Source organism: Gouania willdenowi, chromosome 7 (genome assembly GCF_900634775.1).
Source record: "Gouania willdenowi chromosome 7, fGouWil2.1, whole genome shotgun sequence".
Lineage (NCBI taxonomy): Eukaryota > Metazoa > Chordata > Actinopteri > Blenniiformes > Gobiesocidae > Gouania > Gouania willdenowi.
The window spans coordinates 15321810-15346374 of NC_041050.1; the positions used below are offsets into that span (position 1 = coordinate 15321810).

General features: G+C 39.9%; 1 protein-coding gene across 1 annotated transcript in view; it reads right to left on the reverse strand.

Moving 5' to 3' along the window:
• Positions 1-24565, reverse strand: part of LOC114466715 (voltage-dependent calcium channel subunit alpha-2/delta-3-like) — a 177859-nt gene that overhangs the window by 74562 nt on the left and 78732 nt on the right. Inside the window, exons 6-10 of the mRNA XM_028452390.1 lie at positions 15564-15695; positions 14491-14702; positions 12571-12645; positions 9119-9208; positions 8217-8330 (exon numbers count right to left, since the gene is read on the reverse strand). Coding sequence (XP_028308191.1) covers positions 8217-8330; positions 9119-9208; positions 12571-12645; positions 14491-14702; positions 15564-15695 — 623 coding nt within the window. The remainder of the gene's footprint in view (positions 1-8216; positions 8331-9118; positions 9209-12570; positions 12646-14490; positions 14703-15563; positions 15696-24565) is intronic.

Here is a 24565-nt window from a genome sequence, read left to right on the forward strand (position 1 = left end):
AGAAGGATGGTAAGAAAAAAGTATGGCGAAGGCTTGGTACAGTTCATGATCCACATCATCTGTAAAACATGGTGGAGGCTTATGCAAGGGCATGCATTGCTGCTGCTGGGTCACTGGTGTTTATTGATGATGTGACATGGGACTAGGCGTGTGAAAAAAAAAAATCGATTTCACGATATATCGCGATTTTTTTGGGTGCCGATTTTAAATTGATTTTTTAATTCCAAAAATTGATTTTTTTTTTCCTTAATTTCCTTTTTTATATATATTTAATCAATATGTTTGTGTATATGTGCAATATTTCAGTGGTGGTTACAATGCTTTCAATGTGTTGCAATGGTTATTTGATGCACTCTATTATTGATAGTGATTTTATGATGGCAGTGTGTAATGCCTGCAATATTTATCTATGCACAGGCATTTTATTTTCATAATAATCTGTCCAGATCAGTGTTTAAACTGACACAATAGGAGAAATCATATTTTTTTCTTATTTTTGTGCTTTGTCAGTAACTCAGGGTGATTTATCCTTAATGTTCTCACTTACAGTTGTTACAATGCCGTCATTATGTTGTCATGGTTACTTTGAGACTTCTACACAGTAGTTTCAGTGAAAAGAATCTTGTTGCACTTAATTTTATGATGACAGTGACTGACACTGCATTTTCTTTTTGGGGGGTGAAAATGTGCAAAAACACTCATAATAAATAATAAATAGGATGTTTTGAAGCAAATAGTTTTGACTCCATTTGTCCTCTGTATCGTATTGCAACATCCTTGCCAATACTCACCCCTACACAGGACAGAACCAGTCAGATGAATTCTGAGGTGTTCTGGGACATACTGTCTGCTCAAATGCAGCCAAATTGATTGGGCAGCGTTTCATAACACAAAGCATACATCCAAAGCGACCCAGGACTGTATTAAAGCAAAGAAGTGGAATATTCTTGAATGGCTAAGTCAGTCACCTGATCTCAATCCAACTGAGCATGCATTTTACCTGTTAAAGACTAAACTTCAGAAAGAAAGGCCCACAAACAAACAGCAACTGAAAGCTGCAGCAGCAAAGGCCTGGCGGAGCATTAAAAAGGAGGAAACCCAGCGTTTGGTGATGTCCATGAGTTCAAGACTTCAGGCAGTCATTGCCAACAAAGGGTTTTCAAAAAAGTACTAGAAAGGAATATTTTATCTTCAGTTATTTAGTTTGTCCAATTACTTTTGAGCCCGTGAAAAAAAGGGTTTGTGTCTAAAAAATGCTCTGGTTCCTCAGATTTTTATGCAAATTTTTTTGTTCAACCCACTGAATTACAGCTGAAAGTCTGCACTTTAACTGCAAGTGAATTGTTTAATTTAAAATTCATTTTAGTACTGTACAGAACCAAAATTAGAAAAAAAAATGTCTTTGTTTAAATAATAATTAACCTAACTGTATTCTCTAAGTCAGTGTTTCTCAAATGAAGGTATACGTGATGGCACTACGGGGGATAAGATGATGCGTGAGATGACTGACAATGCTAAAAACTGTTGAAATCAATTTATTCAGGAGCCACTAAATCAGTAGTTTTTTTTTTTTATTAAAAACACAATCTTAAACAACTATTTCCATACTTTTACTTTGTGAAATATAAATGTAGTTCAACTAAAATGCAGTTAAAAAAAATAAATGAATCAAACATGATCAAAAACGAATTCTAGAAAAAAATGTCATTGGGATCACCAAGAATTCTTGATTTCAAAATCAGGGCATGATCCATAAAAGGTTGGGAACCACTGCACTAAATACTGTTTCTTTCCACTAATTTACAAAATGAGATTCTGTAAGATGTGCGTTATCACTCATTCATTCCATCATCACGCTCTATAATTGTTTTCAAATAGTTGTCGAAGCAAAAGGTTGTAGTCGGACAAAGCGGCTGCTCACATTCACAAATTAGAAAAAGTGGGGACTTGAGCCAAAAATGTTTGGGAACCACTGATCTAAGTCATAATAATTTCTCTAACACATGAACAGGCTTTTAACGCGTGACGTAACAGGAACTGATGCAATCCCACCAGCTGTAAAAGCTTTGGGAAAGAGGTGACGCTGCAGGATTTTCTGTTTGCTGTGAGAGCGATTTTTCTTCAATGAAAGCTGAACTGCAGCAGGATGGTTATAAAATATGAACGGTGTTTATTGCTGAGCTTCGTCAACCTGGGACAAGAGCAGCTTTTACCACAACATGCAATCTTTGACATAGTTGATTGCACAGATTTTTGCACTCACAAACACAACAAACAAACCAAAATAAACTGTGCAGCCATATCTACATTCTAAACTCTACTTCTGACATATATCACTATAGCTAGTATATAGCCATTCATCCACTCATATTTGGTTTTGGTGGCAAACATAAAGAATTACTCAACACATGACATAAGTTGAATAAATCTAATGAAATAAAAACCCATATAGAAATAGAGATAACTTGAGGCCTACATATTTTTAGTTTAATATAAAACCCCTGTCATCTGAACCCATTAGAAACCCAGTTTCTTATTTCTTTAACAGGGCACAATATATTTTTATCTTCACAACACGAAAAGCACACAAAAGTCTGAGACGGGCGACTTGTATCACAGTGCAAAAATGTGATCGTTCATGTCAGCATTTAGACCAATCTGCACATTAACACAGGAAACCAATTGCAAAGGGTTTGTATGGGTTTTTTTTCATTTTGTATATTCTACTCTCATTTTGTCTATTTTTGTTGTCATTTTGTATATTTTTCTCTTTTTTGTATGTTTTTGCTGACCTGGTTTTTGTTTTGTGCATTTTGCGTGGATTTGTTTTTTGTTTTAGAATTTTTAGAATCATTTTGTGTGTTTTTGTTGTCATTTTGTGCTCGTTGGATTTGTTATATTTGTCTCTCATTTTGTCTATTTTGTTGTCATTTGTATATTTTTCTCCAATTTTGAGTTTTTTTGAGTCATTTTACATTTTTTTGGTTTTTTTGTATGTTTTTGCTGACCTGTTTATTGTTGTTGTGCATTTTGCATGGGTTAGTTTTTTGTTTTAGCATTTTTAGAATCGTTTTGTATGTTTTTGTTGCCATTTTGTGATCGTTAGATTTGTTATATTCATCTCTTGTTTTGCATGTTTTTGTTGTCCTATTTGTGTATTATTCTGTCATTTTGTGGGTTTCTTGGGGTCACTGCATGCAGTTATTCTGGGGGATGCACAAAATTAAGGGCCGCCCATTGCCCATGTCTGTTTTAGTGAATAAAAACCTGTAGTTTTCATAGTTCTTGTTTTTTGTAATTATCAGGATGACGGGGGAAACTCCTCCTCCCTTGCATCTGCTGACCTCAGGTACCTGCAGCTGAGAACATAACGTTTTGGTTTCTGTGCCTGAGAATAGTCCGTGTGCCAAGCACAAAAAACCCAACAACCGATTAGCTATACCTGGGGGGGTTTCACACCATGAGGTTATGCTGGTATGTGACAGACTGTAAAAAGAAAAGAATGTGATGAAGTGAATTTGGCACCCCTACAGAGCAGGAGCTGTTTTCATATTTTCTTTTCCATGTTGTTGCGTTGCCAACTCTTTGTTTTGTATTAAAAGCCATTTTAGTCTGTTAGAGTCTTAAACCCAATGTAATGATATGTTTGATGCATTTGTTAGGATTATGTAGGTAGGGGTATGATTATACTGTGCATGCATATATCATTTTCACACACTGAGAAAAATCAAATTTTTTAGCATTTTATTTTTAGAATGTATTACTATGCCACACTACTTTGCTCTATTTACATATATATATATATATATATATATATACCAAGTAAAATCCGTGTACCCTTCGTTCTTTGGTTATTTCGTTTTAAAACCAAATCAAAATAACAAATAAACAGTGTGGATATTTTGTTTTACTGATTTAAAACCAAAACAGAAATACAGAAAAACCAAAGACCAGATAAGCAGCGTTTTTTTTCTGTTATTTTTTAAAAACTTGTTCTGTTTGTGTGACAGGGAAATTACAGCGAGAAGTCCGCTGCACCTCCCTCCCCAGGCCTTGGACCAGGTCTCCACACACAATAGGACTGTTTAGGATTTATTTCAGCAGTTTTCTGGTGTCTGTAGATGAAGATGTTTGAGATCGTAAAAAGCTGCTCACGTGTATGCTTTGTTTCTTGGTGTTACGGTCCAAATAGTATCCAAATAAACTGGTGACCGACGATCAACTGTAAAGCTGGTGTGAGGAACAATAGATGTTAGAACTTCTATGATTAGACACTTTTGCAAAAGCAATTACAGCTTTTTTGAGGGCAGTAAAATGTTTATTTTGCATGTTATAAATACCGCTAATAGAAGCCGCCAACACACACAGAAGTTGACCACAAGAAACGAGGAACACCAGTAGATTCATTACACCACCTCTGGTTCCACATATCATGTGCGTGTTTTACTTAACATCCATTTATTGGTTTTGATTTTTTTTTTTGTATTAATAACGTTTCAATTCACCAGTAATGTGACTTATTTTTTTTTTTTTTTTTTTTTTCACCTTGTTTGCACATGCTGTTGAAGGTTAACACTACAAGAAGTGCAATCTTTTAACAGCAATGCATATTTTATTATTGCAATTAAATAAATGAATTTATTTCATTGCATAATTGTGACCATCACCAGCCCTCCCTAGGGAAGGGTAAATACTTTATTAAAGGGAGGATGTAAAAGAGAGAGGGCAGTGTTACACCAGGGTGAGGGGGGTGGGGGGGGGGAGTTAACAGGGAGGAGGGATACAAGATAGGAAAACGAATGGGTGGGGAATAATCAATAAGTTTCAAGTGATGTGATGTGAAATTGTGGTTGTGTATATTGTGCTTATTGTTGTGTTATCAAGCCAGTCTGGTGACCAGTGTGCGGCTTAGGAATAATGATGGTGGCTGTGAGCAGAGGAGGAAGTGAGTGGAAGTTACATAAAACAGGTATTTGGGAACAACGTGTCTATGGTTGAGCCCAGTATGAGTGTTATCCCACAGCCCGAGGCCAGTGCGTCCATGACAAATGTGATTCCAAGAGCCGCTACTGCAAAACCCATAAGCCGCCCCCGGGCCCGAAGAAGCAGTCGGGCCAGCAGAAAGAGCGAGAGATCTAGGGGCCCCCGGCGACCACCCCACGGCCAAGCAGCCCCCCGAACGCCCCCAAGGTCCCAAGCCGAGAGGCTGCCATTGCCCCCCCCATACACACCCGAAAAGCCCCCAAGGAGCCAAGGACCCAGCGCACCACGCCACCGACTCCAACCCCCAACCCCCAGGCCCCCCAGCCCCCCACCCCCCCACCACCACCCACACCCCCGCGCCCAGCCCCCCGAGGGGAGGGCCCAGAGAGCCCCCCGCCCGAGACCCCAGCGGAGGAGCCAAAGCCCACGCCCAGCAGACGACCAGAGCCACGCCGAACGGGCAGCCGGCGGGCCCCCGCCGGTGAGCCCAGAGCCAGCAAGGACCTGACCCCAGGCCAGGAGGACCCGGAATGGATGCAGCACCAGGAGCAGCCCGCCCAGGGCGAACGACCACACCCCAAGCCGCATAAGGCACCAGGGGGCCGCTGGGAGTCCCCCCGCCGGTCCCGAGGCACCCCAACCTAGCCCCCCCGGGCGCCCCAGATGCCGATGCCGCCCGCGCCACGAGCTTCAGTTCTTTAAAGCCAGGGCCCCCTCCAGAGGCCAAGCCAGACCGCCCCGCCGGGATGTGGCCCCCTAATTTAACCCCGACACTCTGCCTCACGGGGGACTGCCCAAACAGGGGCCGCACCAGAAGGTATGCAAGGGCGCGGCACGCGCCACCCGCCCCAGAAGACCCCCGCCAGGACCGGCCCGGCCAGCCGGCCAAGCACCCCGGGCCCCAGGAGCACCCCCAGGGACCAGGACCCCCCAAGGGCAAGCCCCCGGGCCAAGCCCCCCGGGACGCGCCCCCCACCCCAGCCCAGGTCCCGGCCACAGCCCAGCAGGACCGCACAGCCCCAGACGGCACAAGGCCAGCAGCCCAGGGCCCGCCGCCCCCCGGACAGCGCAAGTCACAGGGCAGCGCCCCCCGCCGGCCCGCGAGCAACCGGCGACCCCCACCGCGGGGACGGAGGCACCCCAACGGCACACATCCAGCGCGGGACAGCAGCCCCCAGCCAAAGATGCCCCGGACCCACCCACCAGTCCGCAGATGGCAGGACATACCCACCAGGCGGCCGAAAGCAACCTCAACCATCGGAACAGCTAACGCCGCCCCCCCAGTAAACAGCATCATCCCGAGGCGCCAAACAACCCTGCCCCAACCCCGGTGAGGACACCAGCACCCCCCCAGCACACCCACCCCCCAAACCGGCGAGGCAGGCCGCCCCGGGCCCGCACACCGCGGGGCCCGCCCCCAAGGCCACCAGGAGACAAAGCAAGCACCAAGCCACACCCAAGGGGGAGAGGCACCCCCGCGCCCCACCCGGCCGACACAGCCCGGAAAGACCCCGCAAGGAGAGACCCCGGCAAAGCCCCCCCGAGACCCACCGCCACGCCCGACCGCACCATCTTGATGTGCTTTTACTCTATGCAGTGGCCCAGCCACCAACAGAGGGGCCAGGCCCCCACCGGAGAGGCCCAAATATGTGTGCCAACCCACCACCCTGTTATGGTGCCTCTCCATTCCCCAATGGAGAGGCACTTCCCGATCCCCTGTGTGAATGTGTGTGTTTGGTGGATGTATGGGGTGTAATTAAAAGAAGGGGGATGGAGGGGAGCGGTGCTCCCCCTCCAGCCTCTGTGGATTTATGTGTATGTGGTGTAATAGGCCGGAGGGTGTAAATGATGATACACCCTCCGGGGGGTGACATGTTGAGATGCGATTAAAATTGGAGGGATTAGTAGGGCAACTAGAGGTGGGAGGGCCGCCCCCATGCCACTACATAGTAACACAGGTGGCGGCCTCCTCCACCCCCAGCCCCACCATCCAGCCCCCCAAGGGTTGGGTATTGGTGTGTGGTGCATTTTCTGAGTAATGTGACTTATGAGTTGCTTCTTTTTATGTCCAGACCGGGAGCAAAAGTCTGCCCAGTCACCAGTTTATCTGGACGCTATTTGGACAGCAACAATGTTTGGTAAAGTTGGCAGATATTCATAAATTTGGACTTCCAGCATCAATAACAAATTACGCATGTGTCATCCTAGTGAGGTGAACAACACGTACATTACACCACAGGACAAATATTAAACAAACTGACTAAAGGATGAAATGAGTTGGAATCTGTCAAAAACAACCTGCAATGACTTATTACCAAACCAGTCCTTTTAATATCGATGTCACATGTGAACTTGTTTGTTGTAGTTGCCGTGGAAATGTACCTCATGGTGAAAAACACACATACTCCATAACCATTAAATTATTCTCAAATGTAAGGTGTGCTTGTGTTTCAAGAGTTCATATCAACTGAAATCAGATGACACTTCAAAATAAAGCCAAAGCTTTTATCTGACAGAGCATTCCTGGAACTCTGTTTTAGAGCACCATCTGTTGATCCAATAATGAGCTTGCCCAAAGCACGCAGCTTGTCAAAGAACGTTTTATTTTTAAGGAAAGGCTAAATAAACCCGGGATTGATTGTTGAGATTGTAGTTTTTTCTTTGCCCTTTGTACTTCCTCTTTATTCCTTTACTTTTTATTATTATTATGATATTTATCCGTGTGTATAAATTGTTTTGATAGGAATCTGTTACCATAATTTATTCTTTTTCCCTTTCCCTTTCTTTCCTCAAACACGTTGTATGCTGCAAAAATACATTTTAAAAATGAAGGCAAAATAACACTGTATAAGTAGTCAAAAATAGTGTTTTTTCTTCAAAAATAATAGTTTTGGTTGAATTTCATAAGGATGCTTGTCATCATACAGTAGGTCTTAGTGAAACATGTACAACATGTCCTCTAATTAACATTTGTCCGATTAAAATAAGGAAAATTAAATAAAATAATCTTCAAATTAGGAAAAATCATTGTTTTCATTTATTTTATTGACACCTTTATATGATACAGCATAACTGTTCTGTTCCCAAACAGTCGATTTATTTAAGCTCTGAGACATTAAACTCTTCAATAAATCTTTACATATTGTGAAACCCAATTTAGAAAACTTTGTATCAGCTTTATAAACTTTAGAGTATGATGGGATGTGCATGTGATTGCTTGTGTAGTACGGTACCTTTCTGTCAGGCCAGTTATACTTGGCAAAGATGGCATCATATGTATCCACTGCTCCATCCGTCACCAACATAATGGCCTGGCTGCACTCACTGCCTCTTCCTGTTTCATTAAACTGGGGATGAAAACACAGATGAGGAAAAACGAACAAAATATTTCCTTTTATCCAGAAGCGAAAATGTTTTTAGAAACGCGACAAAATCTTTTATTTGCACCTTCTTCCTTTTAAATCTTACATTTTGAATTTTGGTTGTATTATAGACGCTAAAGTGTCTGTGTTGTTAAAGCAAGTGTACAACAAAACCATGTCGATTATTGTACAGCACACATTATAGGAAAATTAATGTGGGAAAACTAAAAATAGCTTTTTAACTTAGGGGTGGTAATCTTTAGGCGCCACCAAAGAATTACTGATTTAAAGCATAATACTGTATTTGCATTCAGACACAGGAGAAAAATTTAATTAAATTATTTATATTTAATATCAAATTATATATTACATACAGTTTATTATAATAAACTAAATCAGCAGTTCAACCATAGTGCTTTTACAATATAATTTAACAGTATTTCTCCTTGTGCAATTTAACATTTAAATAATCAATTATTGGAAATGTATGCATCGATTATGTCCCCCACTCCTAATTTTACTGTATATCTAACATGCATGCTGTCAGACAGACTTAGAAATGTGCCTGCATGTTTGTGTGTTTGAATAGTTACTTTTGTGTAATAAAAAGATTTCAGTCCTCAAACATGAGTCATCAATAATGACTGTTTACTTCAGAATTAATTACAGCCCTAATCATTTTCTGTACAGAACTGCTATGTGTGTGTGTGTGTGTGTGTGCTTGAGTGTGAGATGTCAAAGTGTGCGTGTGTGCGTGGGAGTGTGTTACTTACATCACTGAGAAGATTGAAGGCCTCAGTCAGAGCTATGTCTAACATACCGATGCCTTGAGCAAATAGCTTGTCCAGGTGTTCCCGAAAATGCTGTAAACAGTCGGTAAGTTAGTAATATTTATTTACACAGCGCTTTTCACAGGTAGAAACCACAAAGTGCTCATCCCGTCTAAAGAGAACATAGAACAGGCTCAAATAACATGGGAGACAAGAACATGGGTGAACTGTGGGTCCCCAAGGGCGTTTAAATACGGACAACTGGGATCATAGTAACATGACTGCTTTGGATTAAAACCCCTCCCTTTTCTCAGCTCAAATAAATTCTAATAAATGTGTCCTCGTGTAGCTTCACAGAGCTGATGACAAGTGACTCCGTACAAGCCTGTGTGTTGAAAAAGGAAATCTGCAGTACATCACATCTAAGCTCCATCTTCCTTGTTTTGTTCTTTAAATGAATTTCTTTCGGCAACTTTTTTTTTTTTTCATTTGCTACCACAGGAGTCTTCGCCTCCAGTCTTCTACATCCTCTGATGGGAGGAGGGAAATCTCTCATCACACAGTGGGGGAGCCCAAGCAGCATAAGGCCATATCAGAGCTTGCTCACTTGGGAGCAATAACACTTTCACACATGCGTGCACACACACACACACACACACAAGTACACGCTAATAAATAACACACAAAAACAACCTTCAGCTTTACCGTACACACCTAACGTGATGAAAAAAGAAAAGAAAAAGACAACCTTTCCATGTAGGCTGATAGAGAGGTTAATCAGTTTTATCAACAGGCTCCACCCTGGAGCATAATACGCTTCAGTCTGTGTGCGCGCGCGAGAGAGAGAGAGAGACAGAGACATAGAGAGAGAGAGAGAGAGAGAGAGAGAGAGAGAGAGAGAGAGAGAGAGAGAGAGAGAGAGAGAGAGAAAGAGAGACAGAGAGAGAGAGGAAGCGTCTGTTGTTTGGTTTAATAGTTAGCGCCGCAGCATGTTAAAAATGCAAGGAGTGAAAAGTGTGTTCCAAATGCAAAGCTGCTTGCGTTCAGACGGAAATATACAATGTAAGGTGTATTTTTGATTCATTATTGATCACTGATAACTGCTTGCAATCACGCAGACAATTATTACCAGACTTCTTAGGAATTAATTGTTGATTTTAATGCCAGAGGTGTAAAGAGTAATAAATAATACATCAATTTTATATAGCGCTTTTTTGGACACTCAAAGTCGCTTTACAGAATCAAGGGATTATTCTTTCGCTCCACACTTAGTGGTGGTAAGCTACTATTGTAGCCACAGCTGCCTATGTGCAGACTGACGGAAGCGAGGCTGCCGTTGTGCGCCATTGGCCCCTCCGACCACCACCAACACTCACTCACACACTACATTCATACGATTTAAAGTGGGTGAAGGACACAACGACAGATGCCTCTGCAGCGACTGTCCCCCACTGTGGCACCTGGAATATATTCTACTCAAGTAGAAGTTCTGTTACTTGATTGAAATTGTACTCAAGTGCAAGTACAATAAGTTATACATACAATACTCAAGTACAAGTAAAAAGTAGCTAAATTACACAGTACTCAAAGTAAGAGTTACTAGTTATTTTCAACCCCTACGTTTATTTTTGGTAATGCACGGTTCCCTTGAATACTGTAAACACCTCATGTGAAAACTTAAAAAAGAAGAAAACAAATCTTGCACAACTGGAACTTAATGTATTTTCCACAAAGGCATCTGTAAAAAATAAAAGTTTTTTTCAAAATGTACAATTCTTTTTTTTTAAACTAAAATAACACCAATGTATTCAATTTTAAAAAAATAATAAAAAATAAATTATTATCAGGCTCTAGGTAAAGCTAAATTTATGAACATGCCAATTGTGCCATATGGGCATTGATCAGAAATGGCACGATTAAGAACATATGGATTATGTTCAATGTTCAAATAAAAAAAATTATCACAAATAATAATGCTACAAATTACTTTACTACCTTTAAAACGTACTTAAGTAGAAGTAAAATTACTGATTTAGAAATATAATTTAAAAATTACAAGTACCCATAAAATCAGCTCAATTACAGTAATGTGAATACTTGTAATCCGATACTTTCACCCTCTGTTTAATGCCAATAAATATATCCAAGCATGTCTGTCTGTCTCCGTTCGACCGTAAAGAAGGAATTATTTTACAGCAATCATCACTGTAGAAAGTGATGAGGGTTTCTCTTCAAAGTTTTATTAAACATATTAATATCAATAATGACAGAACAAATTTTGTGTATGTTGCTTTACATATGACAATAAAATCTAATGTATATTCTATATTAAACCGCAGTGTTTATTTTACCTGTGAGGTAATTTGACGTCACAACGCGAGAAAAATCTTGGAGCTGACTTTTTACAAAATGTGCAATAACATCGGAGGGAGGAAATATAACTTTTTTATCTTTGTCCCTTTGAATGAGGCAAAAGGGATGTATAACACTGTAGCAAAACCATTATACGGTTATTTTTTCATAATACTGTCACTTTAAATCTGTTGCAATGACAATAAAGATATATTCTATTCTGTTGCCCATCGACAAGTGATGACCACACTTCCTCACCGAGTCTGTTCCGGTCTGAGGAGATCAGGATCCGCCAGGACAACAAACTAGAACGGGAATAGATGGGGTTCAACTCCCTACAGTGTCCTTGCTAAAAGCCAAAATATATGAAAACATAATAGTTTTCACATTTCACAACAAACCTAAATGTCCCTGATGTCCCACCTTCAAACACAACCTCATTTTTCCATCCATGAAAAAGCTACTGATCCTCCCACTTTTCTATAGCAAAACATACAGTACTTCCTACGAACACTGCACTAGTTTAAACAATTCAGCCAACCACCCATCATTAATAATCACCATTTCTGTTCAGGTTTGAAGATAGCTCATTATTTATTTTATATTTTGTATTCAAAGATCGTGGAAGAACTGATTCTAAACAGTTTGTACATGTTTTTGGGTCGGCGTACCCAAGTAGATCAGCCATGCAGTAAGGCAGCACTGCTGATACAAGAGTCTCATGTTTTCTTTAAATTCAGAAAACAGGATCTTTCGCCATCCCTGGGGAAAGGAATGTTATATTTCTTGACTGAAAAAAGATGAGAAAACTGCTCACATATGATCTGTTTTCCTGATGTCAACCTGAGCAACAATCTTCAAAAAGTTTTTAAGGCAGTAAAACTCTGCACAGCTGCTTGGTTGAAAGTTTAGAATAGTTTGTATTGTGATTGACATGATTTAAGGTAGAAACCAATATGGTAAAATAACATTTGTGATGTGGTTAGGTTCAAAGTCGTAAACCACCCGAAATCCCTACACATATGGATCTGAGAAAAAAACCTTAACGACATATTTAGAGTAAAATAATGACACATTAAGACGTGCTAATAACATATACTTACATCTTTGTTAGTGACGTCTGCTTGAACCAGAGTTCCATTGAGGCATGGTTCCACATAATGTAGCTCCTCATTGTACTGTTGGAAAAAGTTGTGTTTTCATTATATCTGTGTTTAAAATACTTGATTTCATCTTGATTCAAAGAACTCACAAAAAGCAAAAATTCAAGACAACCAACTGTGCAGTACACGATGTAAAGTGTACCTGCCGTTTTCTGATAATAGTGACAAATCAAAGCCCCAGTATAAATAGTTCAGAATCTTCCAGAAACAACCAAAAGCAAAACGTTTTAACCAAATTGTATATGTGCACACGGGCGTCTCTTTGGGCCATATTTTGAGTGAGAAACATCATGTTACTGTTTACACACGGAATAAAATGGTGCTTAATGTGTTATTTTTTCTCCTGCTCGCATCAACTCTGTCAGAATAATTATTATAAAACAAATGAAAAGCAAAATGGATTATTAGAAAGTGGCACATCTTCAATAAAACCTTCAAGAAAGACAAAGTCGCTTTGAGATCGTCACATTAACTTTTCCGTTACAGCAAAATAATCTTCAAAGAAACACATGCTGAATACGAACAGATAACAAAACCTTTTATTTCATCAGGAACGAGCTTTGTTGTGACAGGCATCGTATTAATGTGAAATAGCATTAAATGGGCACGTAGCTGACACATGAGCGCGTGGTTGTACACACACAGGTTGTACTTGTAGACTTTGCATCATAGCGAAACATGATTACAATAGTTAATGTGCCTCAGGTGGGATCCAATCAAAACTGTCTCTTTTGCATTACAAATCATCATTTAGCAGCGTGATAAGTAGCTACGACATGACAAGAAAGACAGCACATTTGTTCCAGCCTTTTGTTTGATCTGGATGTGTGTGTGCTTTTTCAGTGTGTGTATGCATACAGTATATACCAACATGTTTAGTATTCATACTTTGTATCTACCCAGTTCAGAGCTGCATGTGTACTGTAATTATAAAGCGCACTGTTTTATTGGCCGCAATACAATAATTTAGCAATTTTCTAAGAAAAATCCACACAAATGCCGCAGCCGAACTGGGCCGCAGAACGGACAGGTAGGTGGGCTGCTGTACTCAAGTTAGGTTTCATGGAAATTTCTGTGTTTCAACTGATAAGTTTCCTTTACTACATGAAGTCACCTCCTCACTGCCCCATGTTTACATATCAGTCCATTTACAGCTTTTACGGTCCCTTTTTACTGGAACCAGACTGATGCACCGCTTCGTCCGCTCTTCTTACTGTGAAATACCGCGGAGGGATCACAGCGAGTCGGACTCTGTGTCAGAATACGGACGCGATCGCTTCTGAACAAAACCAACGTGGTGATTTGGCAACTTCATGCTGTTCTGCTACTATTATAAACCGGCTGACTTTCACTGTCGACGGAGCGGAGATCCCAACATATTTAGTATTCACACTCCGCTCCATCTGTCCGTCCTCATTACGGAAGCGTCTCCATCAGCCTCAGAGTCCAGAGCACCGATCAGTCCTGAACAAACCTAACGCGGTGATTAAACAACTTTATGCTGTTTATCCTACTATTACAAACTGGCTAACCTTTACTTCATCCACGCAGCTGCTGCTGCTGCTGCTGCACTTACTCTGATTACATTTCTCTGTGTCGTTGCTATGATGAGGCAGTGTGACAAAATGACAAAATGAGTGATCGGAATGATTCAGTGCGAGCGAGAACAATTTAATGTTAATTTCATTTTTCCACCTGGTCTAATGTGACAAAGCTCAATTTTGTGGTGGTATGAAGCTTATAAAACCAAGAACAATCCATAATTTAGCCGCATCATTGTTTAAGCCGCAGGGTTCAAAGCGTGAGAAAAAAAAAGTAGCAGCTTATAGTCTGGAAATTACGTTATTTGTGTTCACTCACAGCTATGATGTTAAAGAAGTCGTCGTCTCCCAGTGTGTCCAGTATGGAGGAAACCGTCTGTCTGGCGATAGTCAGTCTCAAGCCTTTCATGCTGCCACTGACATCCACCAGTATCACCACATCCTTGGGAGAGGTGGCAGCCTGGATGTACCACTTTCGGTTACGGCAGTCAAAAGCTATGACGCCGTGTTCATCCGGCTTCCATTTAATTCCTTTGGGCACACATCACAGATTTAAAAAAAGTCACTTTTTGAAAGATTAAGCCTTTATGCCATAAAAAGCTTTTCTTATGTCAAAAGAAACACAAAATAACTTCAAATATTCCTCTTTTTTTTTTCCCCAATATCCAGCACCCTATATTTCTACTTTCACTATATTAAGCTCAGTTTTTGCCGTTTCTGTCTGGGTTTTATTTTATTTCCTCTGTCCCTCCCAGCACAATCAATGTGCCACCGTGCTTAATGTTCTGAGAAATAGACTGAACACTCCAAAGGACACAGTGCCGGCTACTTCTCCAATAAATGAAGAGTTTCCAGGAACTTCAGTGAAATACGGAACAGAAGAGAACAGTTCCACATGCTGCAGACAGTGCAGACCACTTTGGGTCAGTGAGCTCCACGAGAGGAAACCTTTTGAGTCCATAAGATTAATGAAAATTCATCTTAGACTTAAATAAGACAGAGGGAAGAAAGCATTAGCATATTAAGTCAATTTTAATTCTAAAATCCTTTTAATTCATTTTCTGTCAGACAGATAAACACATTCCTTCCAGGTGTTATAATTATTCTGCCTCGCATTTTTCTCAAACTTCACACATTTAAAATGTTTTCAACTGCCTCCTTTACTATTTTTCTTATCTTTTTTTTATTTTTTTATTTTTAAGTCCATCACTTGTCTGCCTCTTTCTTCTCTATATACTGCTTCCCTCCTACTCTTGCATCATGAGTCCAGTTTCCAACTGTCATTCACTGAAGATTCCCGCACACACCAATATTCACAAGACAGAATTTAATTAAAAACACAATGTCACTGTAGAGCATTAGTCCATCGTTATTAAAAGAGTCCACACTTACCTGGATACTGTCTGAAAAAGCCTTTGGCGCTGCCAAAGTACTGCCATATGAGTGACGGGTCTTTTTCAAAATTATCCACAAATACTTTGTTCAAAGCTTCCGACCAGTACACACCATTGACAATGGCAGAGTCTGAAAAATTAAGAAGAAAATGAAAAATTGAGAGAAAATGAGTGAAAAATGGTAACCTTGCTATCAAATAAAATCTGGAGCCTATACTTCAGAGGTGAGCAACGTTTGCCACAGCGAGGCAACAAAAATGTGATTTTCTGATCTGAGGGCCACATTATCAACATTCATGTCAGCATTTAGAATAATGACCATCCTGAGCATTAATATAGGGAAAAACAATGCATTTGTGTTGTCATTTCATGTGTTTTTGGTGTAATTTATTGTTTTGTTTTTTGTGGTCAGGTTGTGTATTCTTCTCTGAATTTGTGCTTTCTGTTCTTGTTTTTACTTTCGCTTTGTGTGTTTTTGAAGTCATTTTGCATATTTTCCTCTCATTTTTTTTTTTGTTGTTTTGTGTGTTATAAGTTAATTTGTGTATTTTTGTTATTTTGTAATTTTGGAGACTATTTTTGTGTGTTCGTTTTCTGTGTTTTTGGCGTCGTTTTGTAATTTTTCTCTAATTCTGTGTTTGTTTTTTGTTTTGTTGCCGTTTTGAGTCATTTTGTGTTTTTACAGTATGTTGTCGAGTGCAGTGGTTCTCAAACTTTTATGGCTCAAGTACCCAATTTCTCTCATTTATGAATCCAAGCACCACCTTTGTTCGACGACAACATTTTGCTCCGAATTCTATGAAAAATCAACTATAGAGCCTAATGATGGAATAAACGAGTGATAACACATTTCAAAGAATCAAATTTTGTAAATAAGTGAAAGAAAACAGTATTTAGTGCCTCCTGAATAGATGTATTTCTAGTTTTAATCATTTACAGTCATCTTCCTCCTGATTCTTATGTTTCATTTTTTTCTCTGTTATATTTGTGTATTTTGTTGTGATCTTGAGTATTTTTCTCTCATTTAATGTGTTTTTTTTGTCATTTTGGGCCAACATTATGAAGCAACATTACCTCTTATCGTGCTAACTTCCAGGATTTAATCAGTGTGTGCTGGACTACAAAGCTCGCTAACGTTACTCTATGGTTACTTATGCTGAACGGCTAGCCTGGTCGGGAGCAGGTTTTGCTCTGGCTAGAATCTTAGCGAGTACTAATGTCCCGCCTCCTGACCATTCAGAACTCTTAGAAAACAACCTGCCCATTGTTAGATCCTGGGTGGTTCACATCTGACAGCTGCGTTTAGGAAAGAAGATTACTAATGATAAATGCTATCCTTTCATTCACTGATGACATCCTTTATGAAAGATATATTATGTTGCATTTTAGTCACTACAAAAACAGTTGGATAAGCAAAACTAATAAAAACAATAAAAACCAGGTCAGTGAAAGATGCAGTATGTATACAGTATATAAATATATCAGTGCAAAGTGTATGTGCAAGAGATAATAAAGGTAATAAAGGGGAACGGATCAGAGTGCTGTCCGTTTATCATCCTATCCGAAGGATTAATATCAAATAATCTCACACTTTTACGCAATCACAGTCGGCGTTTCACAGCCAGCATTCCTTCCTGCTGCGCTGCACTAACACTGTTGCTCTTCGCTGTCATCATGGATTTAAATTCATTATATTTTTGTAAGATCATAAGCTGTTCCTCCATTTAAAAAATGGAAGTTTTCTCCATTAATTGGTCAGATGCTGCAATCTCCACCCCTTTTATGTGAACGCACACGTACCGAGGCTGAAAACACTTGGTTTAAATTAGGGTGTTGTAATCGACCGTCGTAAAAGGGAATGTTAGGTTAGTTTATGCCCGCTAACGGAGATTAATCCAGGATATATTTATCTTGATTGGTAGCATAGGCCCTTTGTGTACTGCTGGTAATGGTAAGTAATTTTCTCACTTAATGTGTAATCTATTGTTATTTGTCTGTTCTTTTTATTATTCAGTATATTTTTCTCTTATTTTGTGTGTTTTTGTTGACGTTTTGTGAGTTGCTGGTAATAATTAGTATGCTTAACATTTTTAACTAAAAAATAAACATTTTAAACCCCCATGACCTACTGCCCCCCCACACCCCCCACACACACACACACACACACACACACACTCTTCCCACTACAGGGGGAGCTTTTTATTAATCAAAGATATTTGATTGGCTATCGTAAATGGCTTTGTCCATTCACTGACAGCAGACGGGAGTCTGCTCCATAGGATCAGCCAGTAGAATGTCTATGGCCTGCTCTGTTGATTCACGTGACGTCACTCACATTGCTGCAAAGCGAGAGCGCAAAATTCAGATTGTGGGCAGGAAGTGAAGCTTGAGAATCAGCCGTCTGAAATAATGAAAATGCCCATGTTTTGTGAAGTTTACATCTGCTCCGGTCATTCTAACCGAGAAAAAAGAAAGACATTTTATAGAGTACCGAAAATTTTTGTGCCCCCCGCAGTTTTCTTAATACCCCCATTTAATACCGCCTGGCACAAACTCTGGACAGGGGGAGGAAGTGGAGCAGTTTAGGGAGGGACATCATGACATTCGCTTTTGAATTTTCTCTCTCTCTTTTCATCCTCTGGATATCAGCTTTAATAACATTAATAAATATATTAACTAGGGATGTCCTGATACAACTTTTTCATTTCAGATATGATACCGACATTGCGGCCTTGCGTATCGGCCGATAACAATTTATTTATTTTTTCTTTAATAAAAGAATAATAATTACTTATTTTGTAGCGTGGAATATTAAACAAGGCTTGATCAAGTGATGTTACTCAAACAGATAACAATAGTCAGCAACAGTAGGTGTTAAGAATTCTTCAAGTTGTAGGCTACTGTGTATTCATTCTCTTGTTTTGAAATGGGCACTCTTATTTTGAAAGGTGTTTATGCAATGTTTTCCTCTTTTCTCCCCACGTTTGTCTGTGGACATGTTTACAGCGGTGCAGCCGTCACTGATGATGTAAGTTATGTTTATAGTTTTGTGAAATTAATATATACTGTACCTCTTCTGATAGTATTGTTTAGCTCCTGGTGTGTATTTGCGCTCTTTAAAAAATGAGTTTTCAGTCTGTAGCATGATTGTGATTTAGCATTGTTTAAGCTAACAGAGTTGGTTGGTATGGCTGTTGGCCTCAGACTGTTTCCAGAAATTGACTTCCTCAAATCAGGACCTTCAGCGAGCACTGGGGTGGTTTGCAGCAGAGTGTGAAGCGGCCGGGCTGAGGATCAGCACCTCCAAATCTGAGGCCATGGTTTTCTGCCGGAAAAAGGTGGCTTCCCTTCTCTGGGTGGGTGGAGAGTACTTGCCTCAAGTGGAGGAGTTCAAGTATCTCGGGGTCTTGTTCACGAGTGAGGGTAGGATGGAGCGTGCGATCGATAGACGGATCGGTGCGGCGTCAGCAGTGATGCGGTCGCTGTATCGGACTGTTGTGGCGAAGAGGGAGCTGAGTCGGTGTGGGCAAAGCTCTCAATTTACCGATTGATCTACGTTCCTACCCTCACCTATGGTCATGAAATTTGGGTAATGACCGAAAGGACAAGATCGCGGATACAGGCGGCCGAAATTAGTTTCCTTCGCAGGGTAGCTGGGCGCACCCTTCGAGATGGGGTGAGAAGCTCAGTCACTTGGAGTCGCTGCTCCTTCACGTCGAAAGGAGCCAGCTGAGGTGGCTCGGGCATCTGTTTCGGATGCCTCCTGGTCGCCTCCCTCGGGAGGTGTTTCAGGCATGTCCTATTTGGAAGAGGCCTCGTGGAAGGCCCAGGACACACTGGAGGGAATAAATGTCTCTGAGCTGGCCTGGTGTCGCCTCGGGGTCCCCCCAGAACAGCTGGAGGAGGTGTGCATGGATCGGGAGGTCTGGGCATCTCTGCTGAGACTGATGCCTCCGCGACCCGGCCCCGGATAAAAGCGGAAGAAAATGGATGATGGATGGATGGATGGATGGATGTTTCCAGATTGTATATGCTATGTGATTTCAGTATTTATAAGGAGGTTGATATTGGTAAATGTAATCTCTACTTATTATGTTTATTTACAGCATTTGAATTTACAGTAGTACACAATGCTAATTTAGTCTTTTATTTCTTGTTGTATAATTCTAGAAACTGCTACTCTGTACCCAGATGCACATACAGCTCGTCAGTAAACAGTTAACACTCATCTGATGTCCCGTGTGCTCTCTGACCGGAGCCCTGCAGTGGTCAGTTAGGCTAAAATCAGCAATCTGAGGTAATAATCCTCAACAGTAGGTATGAGAAAAACTGACCCATTTATTATTAACCAATTGGTTACATGAATTTTAACCTTCAACATGATATCTACAGTATTCTACAATTGATTAAAATAAATATAAAAAAATTAATAGGGAATTATTTGATATTCGTTTTCAGGCTGATATCGGACAGATATCGATATCGAGACACCTCTAATAGTAACAAAGCCTTTTTATTAATATTATTGCCTTATTAATGTTAATACAAATTAAATACGTCCTTATAAAGAGGCCTAAAACCTTTAGATACTGATATTTAAGGGTTATAACGAGCACCCAGTTTTTATGCAGGACAGACATTTGAGCAAGAAATCAAGCTGTTGTTGCCGTTCTCTAGCTGACATTTAACAGTCTGAGCATGTGAAACCCAAGCTATTCCCTTAGATAACCCGAGGCATGTCCCTCATATGTAAATATTTATTGGGTTTATTTTCCATGAGCAAAGCACTCTATGGAGAGAGAATATATTCTGTCTGAAACTTAGCTGGATGTGCTGGTTTGAACCCAAACCAAACAGGCGAGCCTATCTGTGCTGCTCAAACCTTGCTCTAGTCTAGAAGCATAATGTAAAGTAGAATATGTGAGTGAGTGAGTGTTGGTGGTGGTCGGAGGGGCCGCACTATGGCAGCCTCGCTTCTGTCAGTCTTCCCCAGGGAAGCTGTGGCTACAGTAGTAGTTTACCACCACTAAGTGTGGAATGAAAGAATAATCCCTTAATTCTGTAAAGCGACTTTGAGTGTCTATGATAAAGTGCTATATAAAATTGATGCATTATTATTTATTATTAATAGGAGCCAATTGACTGGCACCGTTTTACAGCAAGGCCGGTCCATGCTAACCTTTGGAGAGTGATTGAAAAATCACACAAAACAGGCAGACAGACAAGAGTCAGACAGAAAACGACAAAGGGGTAGATAGAATGACAAGTAGCTAATGGACAAAGAGAGGAAGGCCTACGATATAACAGATTTCCCATCATCTCCTTTGCTGGCAACATTGTTCTGCTGTCAACAGTCACGCCAATAAGCCATGATTGAATTATTCCTCTGGAAGCGAGCTCACTAAAGCCCTCTCATGATAGTAAACACCCATCCACCTCTGTAGAATGGAGTGAGGAGAAGGCTGGATGTAATCCAGGCCACATTTAACACAATACAGTCAGTTTGAATGTCTACTACAATCTCAACTCATTATAATGTGGAATCGAGTATGGACTTCCTTCCCCCAAAGCTGTAATTTAAATTCCTCTCAACTGACTCCTTCCTTCAGTCTTGAACAAAAGGAGCTGCCATGACTCCACATATTTCACACTAGTGTGTTTAATGCCATTTAAAATATCTGGAGGCCACCTGGCACGCCTCATCGAATCTAAGGATCTAATCAATCTTTAATCGTATTGGTTAGTGTATACACATTTTTTATTGTGTTTCTTTTATTTGTTTTAAAGGTGAATGCAAGTAAACAAGGGCACACATGACATGATGGAAAAGCCATTCTTTGTTTATGTATAAAAGGGAATATTGTGTCCAAATGTTAGTGCAGACAGGCAATATCTGTCTAAATTACTTTATTATTAGTAGTGTGACTGATAAAAAAAAAAAAAAAAATCATTTAGAGACTTTGTAATTAATTAATCTTGAATCCAAATGAATCGCATAACAATATTTGACACAGGAAGCAATGTTTTTTTTTTTTTTAATTTAAATAGATTTTGGTGTATGGCTGAATCAATAAAAACAATAAATGTGTATTATTTCCATCACCGAGTGCTAACATAATGTGCAATATGAATAAAGAATATTATGATTGCATTGTTCACAAAGCACAAACTCAAATTTAAGTAAGCTATATTCATGCTTTTCCATGCACTTTTTTTGTAAACTTTCTAAAACAATTTTTTTTTTGTCTCTTAAAAAAAAAAAAAAAAAAAAACAGCACTTAGTACAGAACATTCCAGAGAAGTGGAAACAAAACATTGCAAAACCCTATTTATTATATATTATTATAATAAAATATTGTGCATCGTAAAATATTATAGTGTTAGTTATACAGACATATTGTGGAGCAATTTAAACTTGTTTCTCTGAAAAGCAAGCAGCATCTGCCTTTCCAGCAGTATATAAAATAACTAGTGCCATGCTATATAATACAACCTCCATATACTGTAACTATAGACAGATGTGATTCAGTAAATTCAACAATCTCAGACTATGATTGCTGTGAACACTCCTGCCTGACACGGTACTATTACTGTTTTTTAATATGATATTGACCTGGTATTAGTGTGTTTGTGGCTTTGCTGCATTCCTGCTCATGTTCCTGTCATGTAACCTCTTAAAAAATGATGCCTCGAGCTGTGTTTTGGTTGCACTCAGGTACAAAGATGGATATAGAATGTGGTGCACTTCTCTTTCGATTAATCTCCAGAAGCTTTCTGCTATAATGGACTGGGACTCAAATTCATCACCGCTGACACAGATGCAAGGTATGAAGTGTAGAGGTTACATCAACCAACTCCTCAGCAGCATGAAAAAATAAGGGGGAAGAATCAATGGCAGACTCTACCTCTTCAGCTAGTAACAACAATAGGAATACAATGCGATGGAGCCACTATAGAAATCATCAAACTGCTAGTAGATTACTTTTCACTTTTTTTGTACATTTATTCATTAATCTACAATATTTACATTTTGAATTATCAGCAATTATGTAATGTTTGTTGGCTAATTATCTTGTTTGATAAAATAATTAATTTGGGCAGATACAGACAGATCATCCATTCCTTCATCTTCTGTGAAGATGAAAGAATCTTTTACATTTTTATGAAAAAGGTACATAAAAATGTACCTTTTATATCAAGTACATTTCATCAGGGTCTGCTACAACCTATTTTAACTCAAATTGGAGTTTTACTGCATTTAAAGGAACATGAATATTGTCATTAAAGTTGTTTTTTTTTTCTTCATTTTTATTAAAACTGATTAAATTAAACAGGGATACATTTTCTTCACCTTGGTCTTTGTAATATAGGTTTTATCCCCTTCTTTCGATAGTTAATTCTTAAACCAGCCCCAGAGTTATAAGAAGAACAAAACAGGCACACACTAAATCAATTATATTCTATTATTGTCAATTGATGTTTTGCCATGTTGCATGATTCAAATCAATGGGTGTTCGAAATCGTACACCCTACGTACCACTCATAAAGGCTCAAACATACTCAGGCAAACCCCGTACACAACGGACTCTGTGCGGACTGTCCGCTCTCCTCAGAGCGGACAGCAAGCTCTGAGGACTTGGGCGCACCACCACGTAATAGTTCTATTTCATAATATTTTGTGAGATGTCTCACTATGGGATGCATGCACACTCCATCTGCAGCCCTCAGAAGTATTTTTCTCAATATGCCAATCCTGATTGGCTGGTGAAACGTGTCCGTCCGCCAGAGACACTCCCACCTCCTATAAGAGGAGGAGGCGGACAACACATATTATTCAAACACCTCTTCTCACTCTTAAGCATATCTCAGTTCTATGAGCAATATGAGTGAGATGTCTCACCAGACATCCCTTCTTGCTTGGGGAGTGTTTTGTGTGACACCAACTACACGGAGAAGTCCACATGGTCGTAAAATCTCAGCTTTGCATTTTAATTGGCATGGCGGAGTCCTCGCGGACTCTGCGCAGACTCCATTTTGCGGGTGTCAGCCTATCTTCACATTAGATAGTGTGAAAATACGAGAAAAATACCTGGCTTTATACTATATCGGAAAATTTTTGAAGTATGTACGGTGGGCACACTAGTGATCTTCAACTGCCCCATGCTGCATTGCGAGCGGAACGTAAAATTGTCCTGGGACCGGCTTCAAGCAAAAAATCAAACATCCCCTTTTCAAAACAAAAGCATCTCTTCTTGTCTTCCATTAGTGTTTAACCTTTTTGTAAATAGAGCTCTTGTTTTGAAGTAAAACCGTAAGTTTTGCCAGTAACACAATGGCGGGTCTCTGAAAATCTCCAGAATGTCGGCAAGAAATGTGTTTTCAGCGAGTTTTATGGATCAAATGACCACATGTTGATATTCTACTTGGTCACTTTCTCACATAAAATGCTTTCAGAACTTTCAAAAGTGGCGAATCAACTAAAATATTTAGCCTCAGTGTGCTTCAGTTTTTTGAAATGCAGCTTGGGAAACTTGGAAGTTTACATCAGTGGGAACGGTCATCATCCTAATTTATTTATTTATTTATTTATTCAGTTTTCTTTTCCTCTTTTTTTTTTTTTGTACATGCCAAAAAAGGAGACGAGAGAAGCAGGTTGCTTATCCGAGTCCCGTCCCCTATTTTGAACACAGAAAATTTACATCAGAGCTTGTCTCTCTGGTCAAACATTCTTTGGTTCTGAACACAATTTAATTTTTTTTTTTTTTTTCCTTCTTTTTTGTTTGTCCTTTTTTGTGTAGGATTTATTCTCATCTGTCAGTGTTGTCTTCTTTTTTTTTTTAATTCTTCCTCTCCATCGTTGTTCGTGTCGTCCTTCTTCCCCGTAGATTTCATTCCCAGACGTTGTTTGTGTTCCTCCAGTTCAAAAGAATCATCCTAGGGAGCTTTAGCTTGGCTAATGCGTCTGCATTATCGCTGTGGACATAAACGCGATGTCTAAAG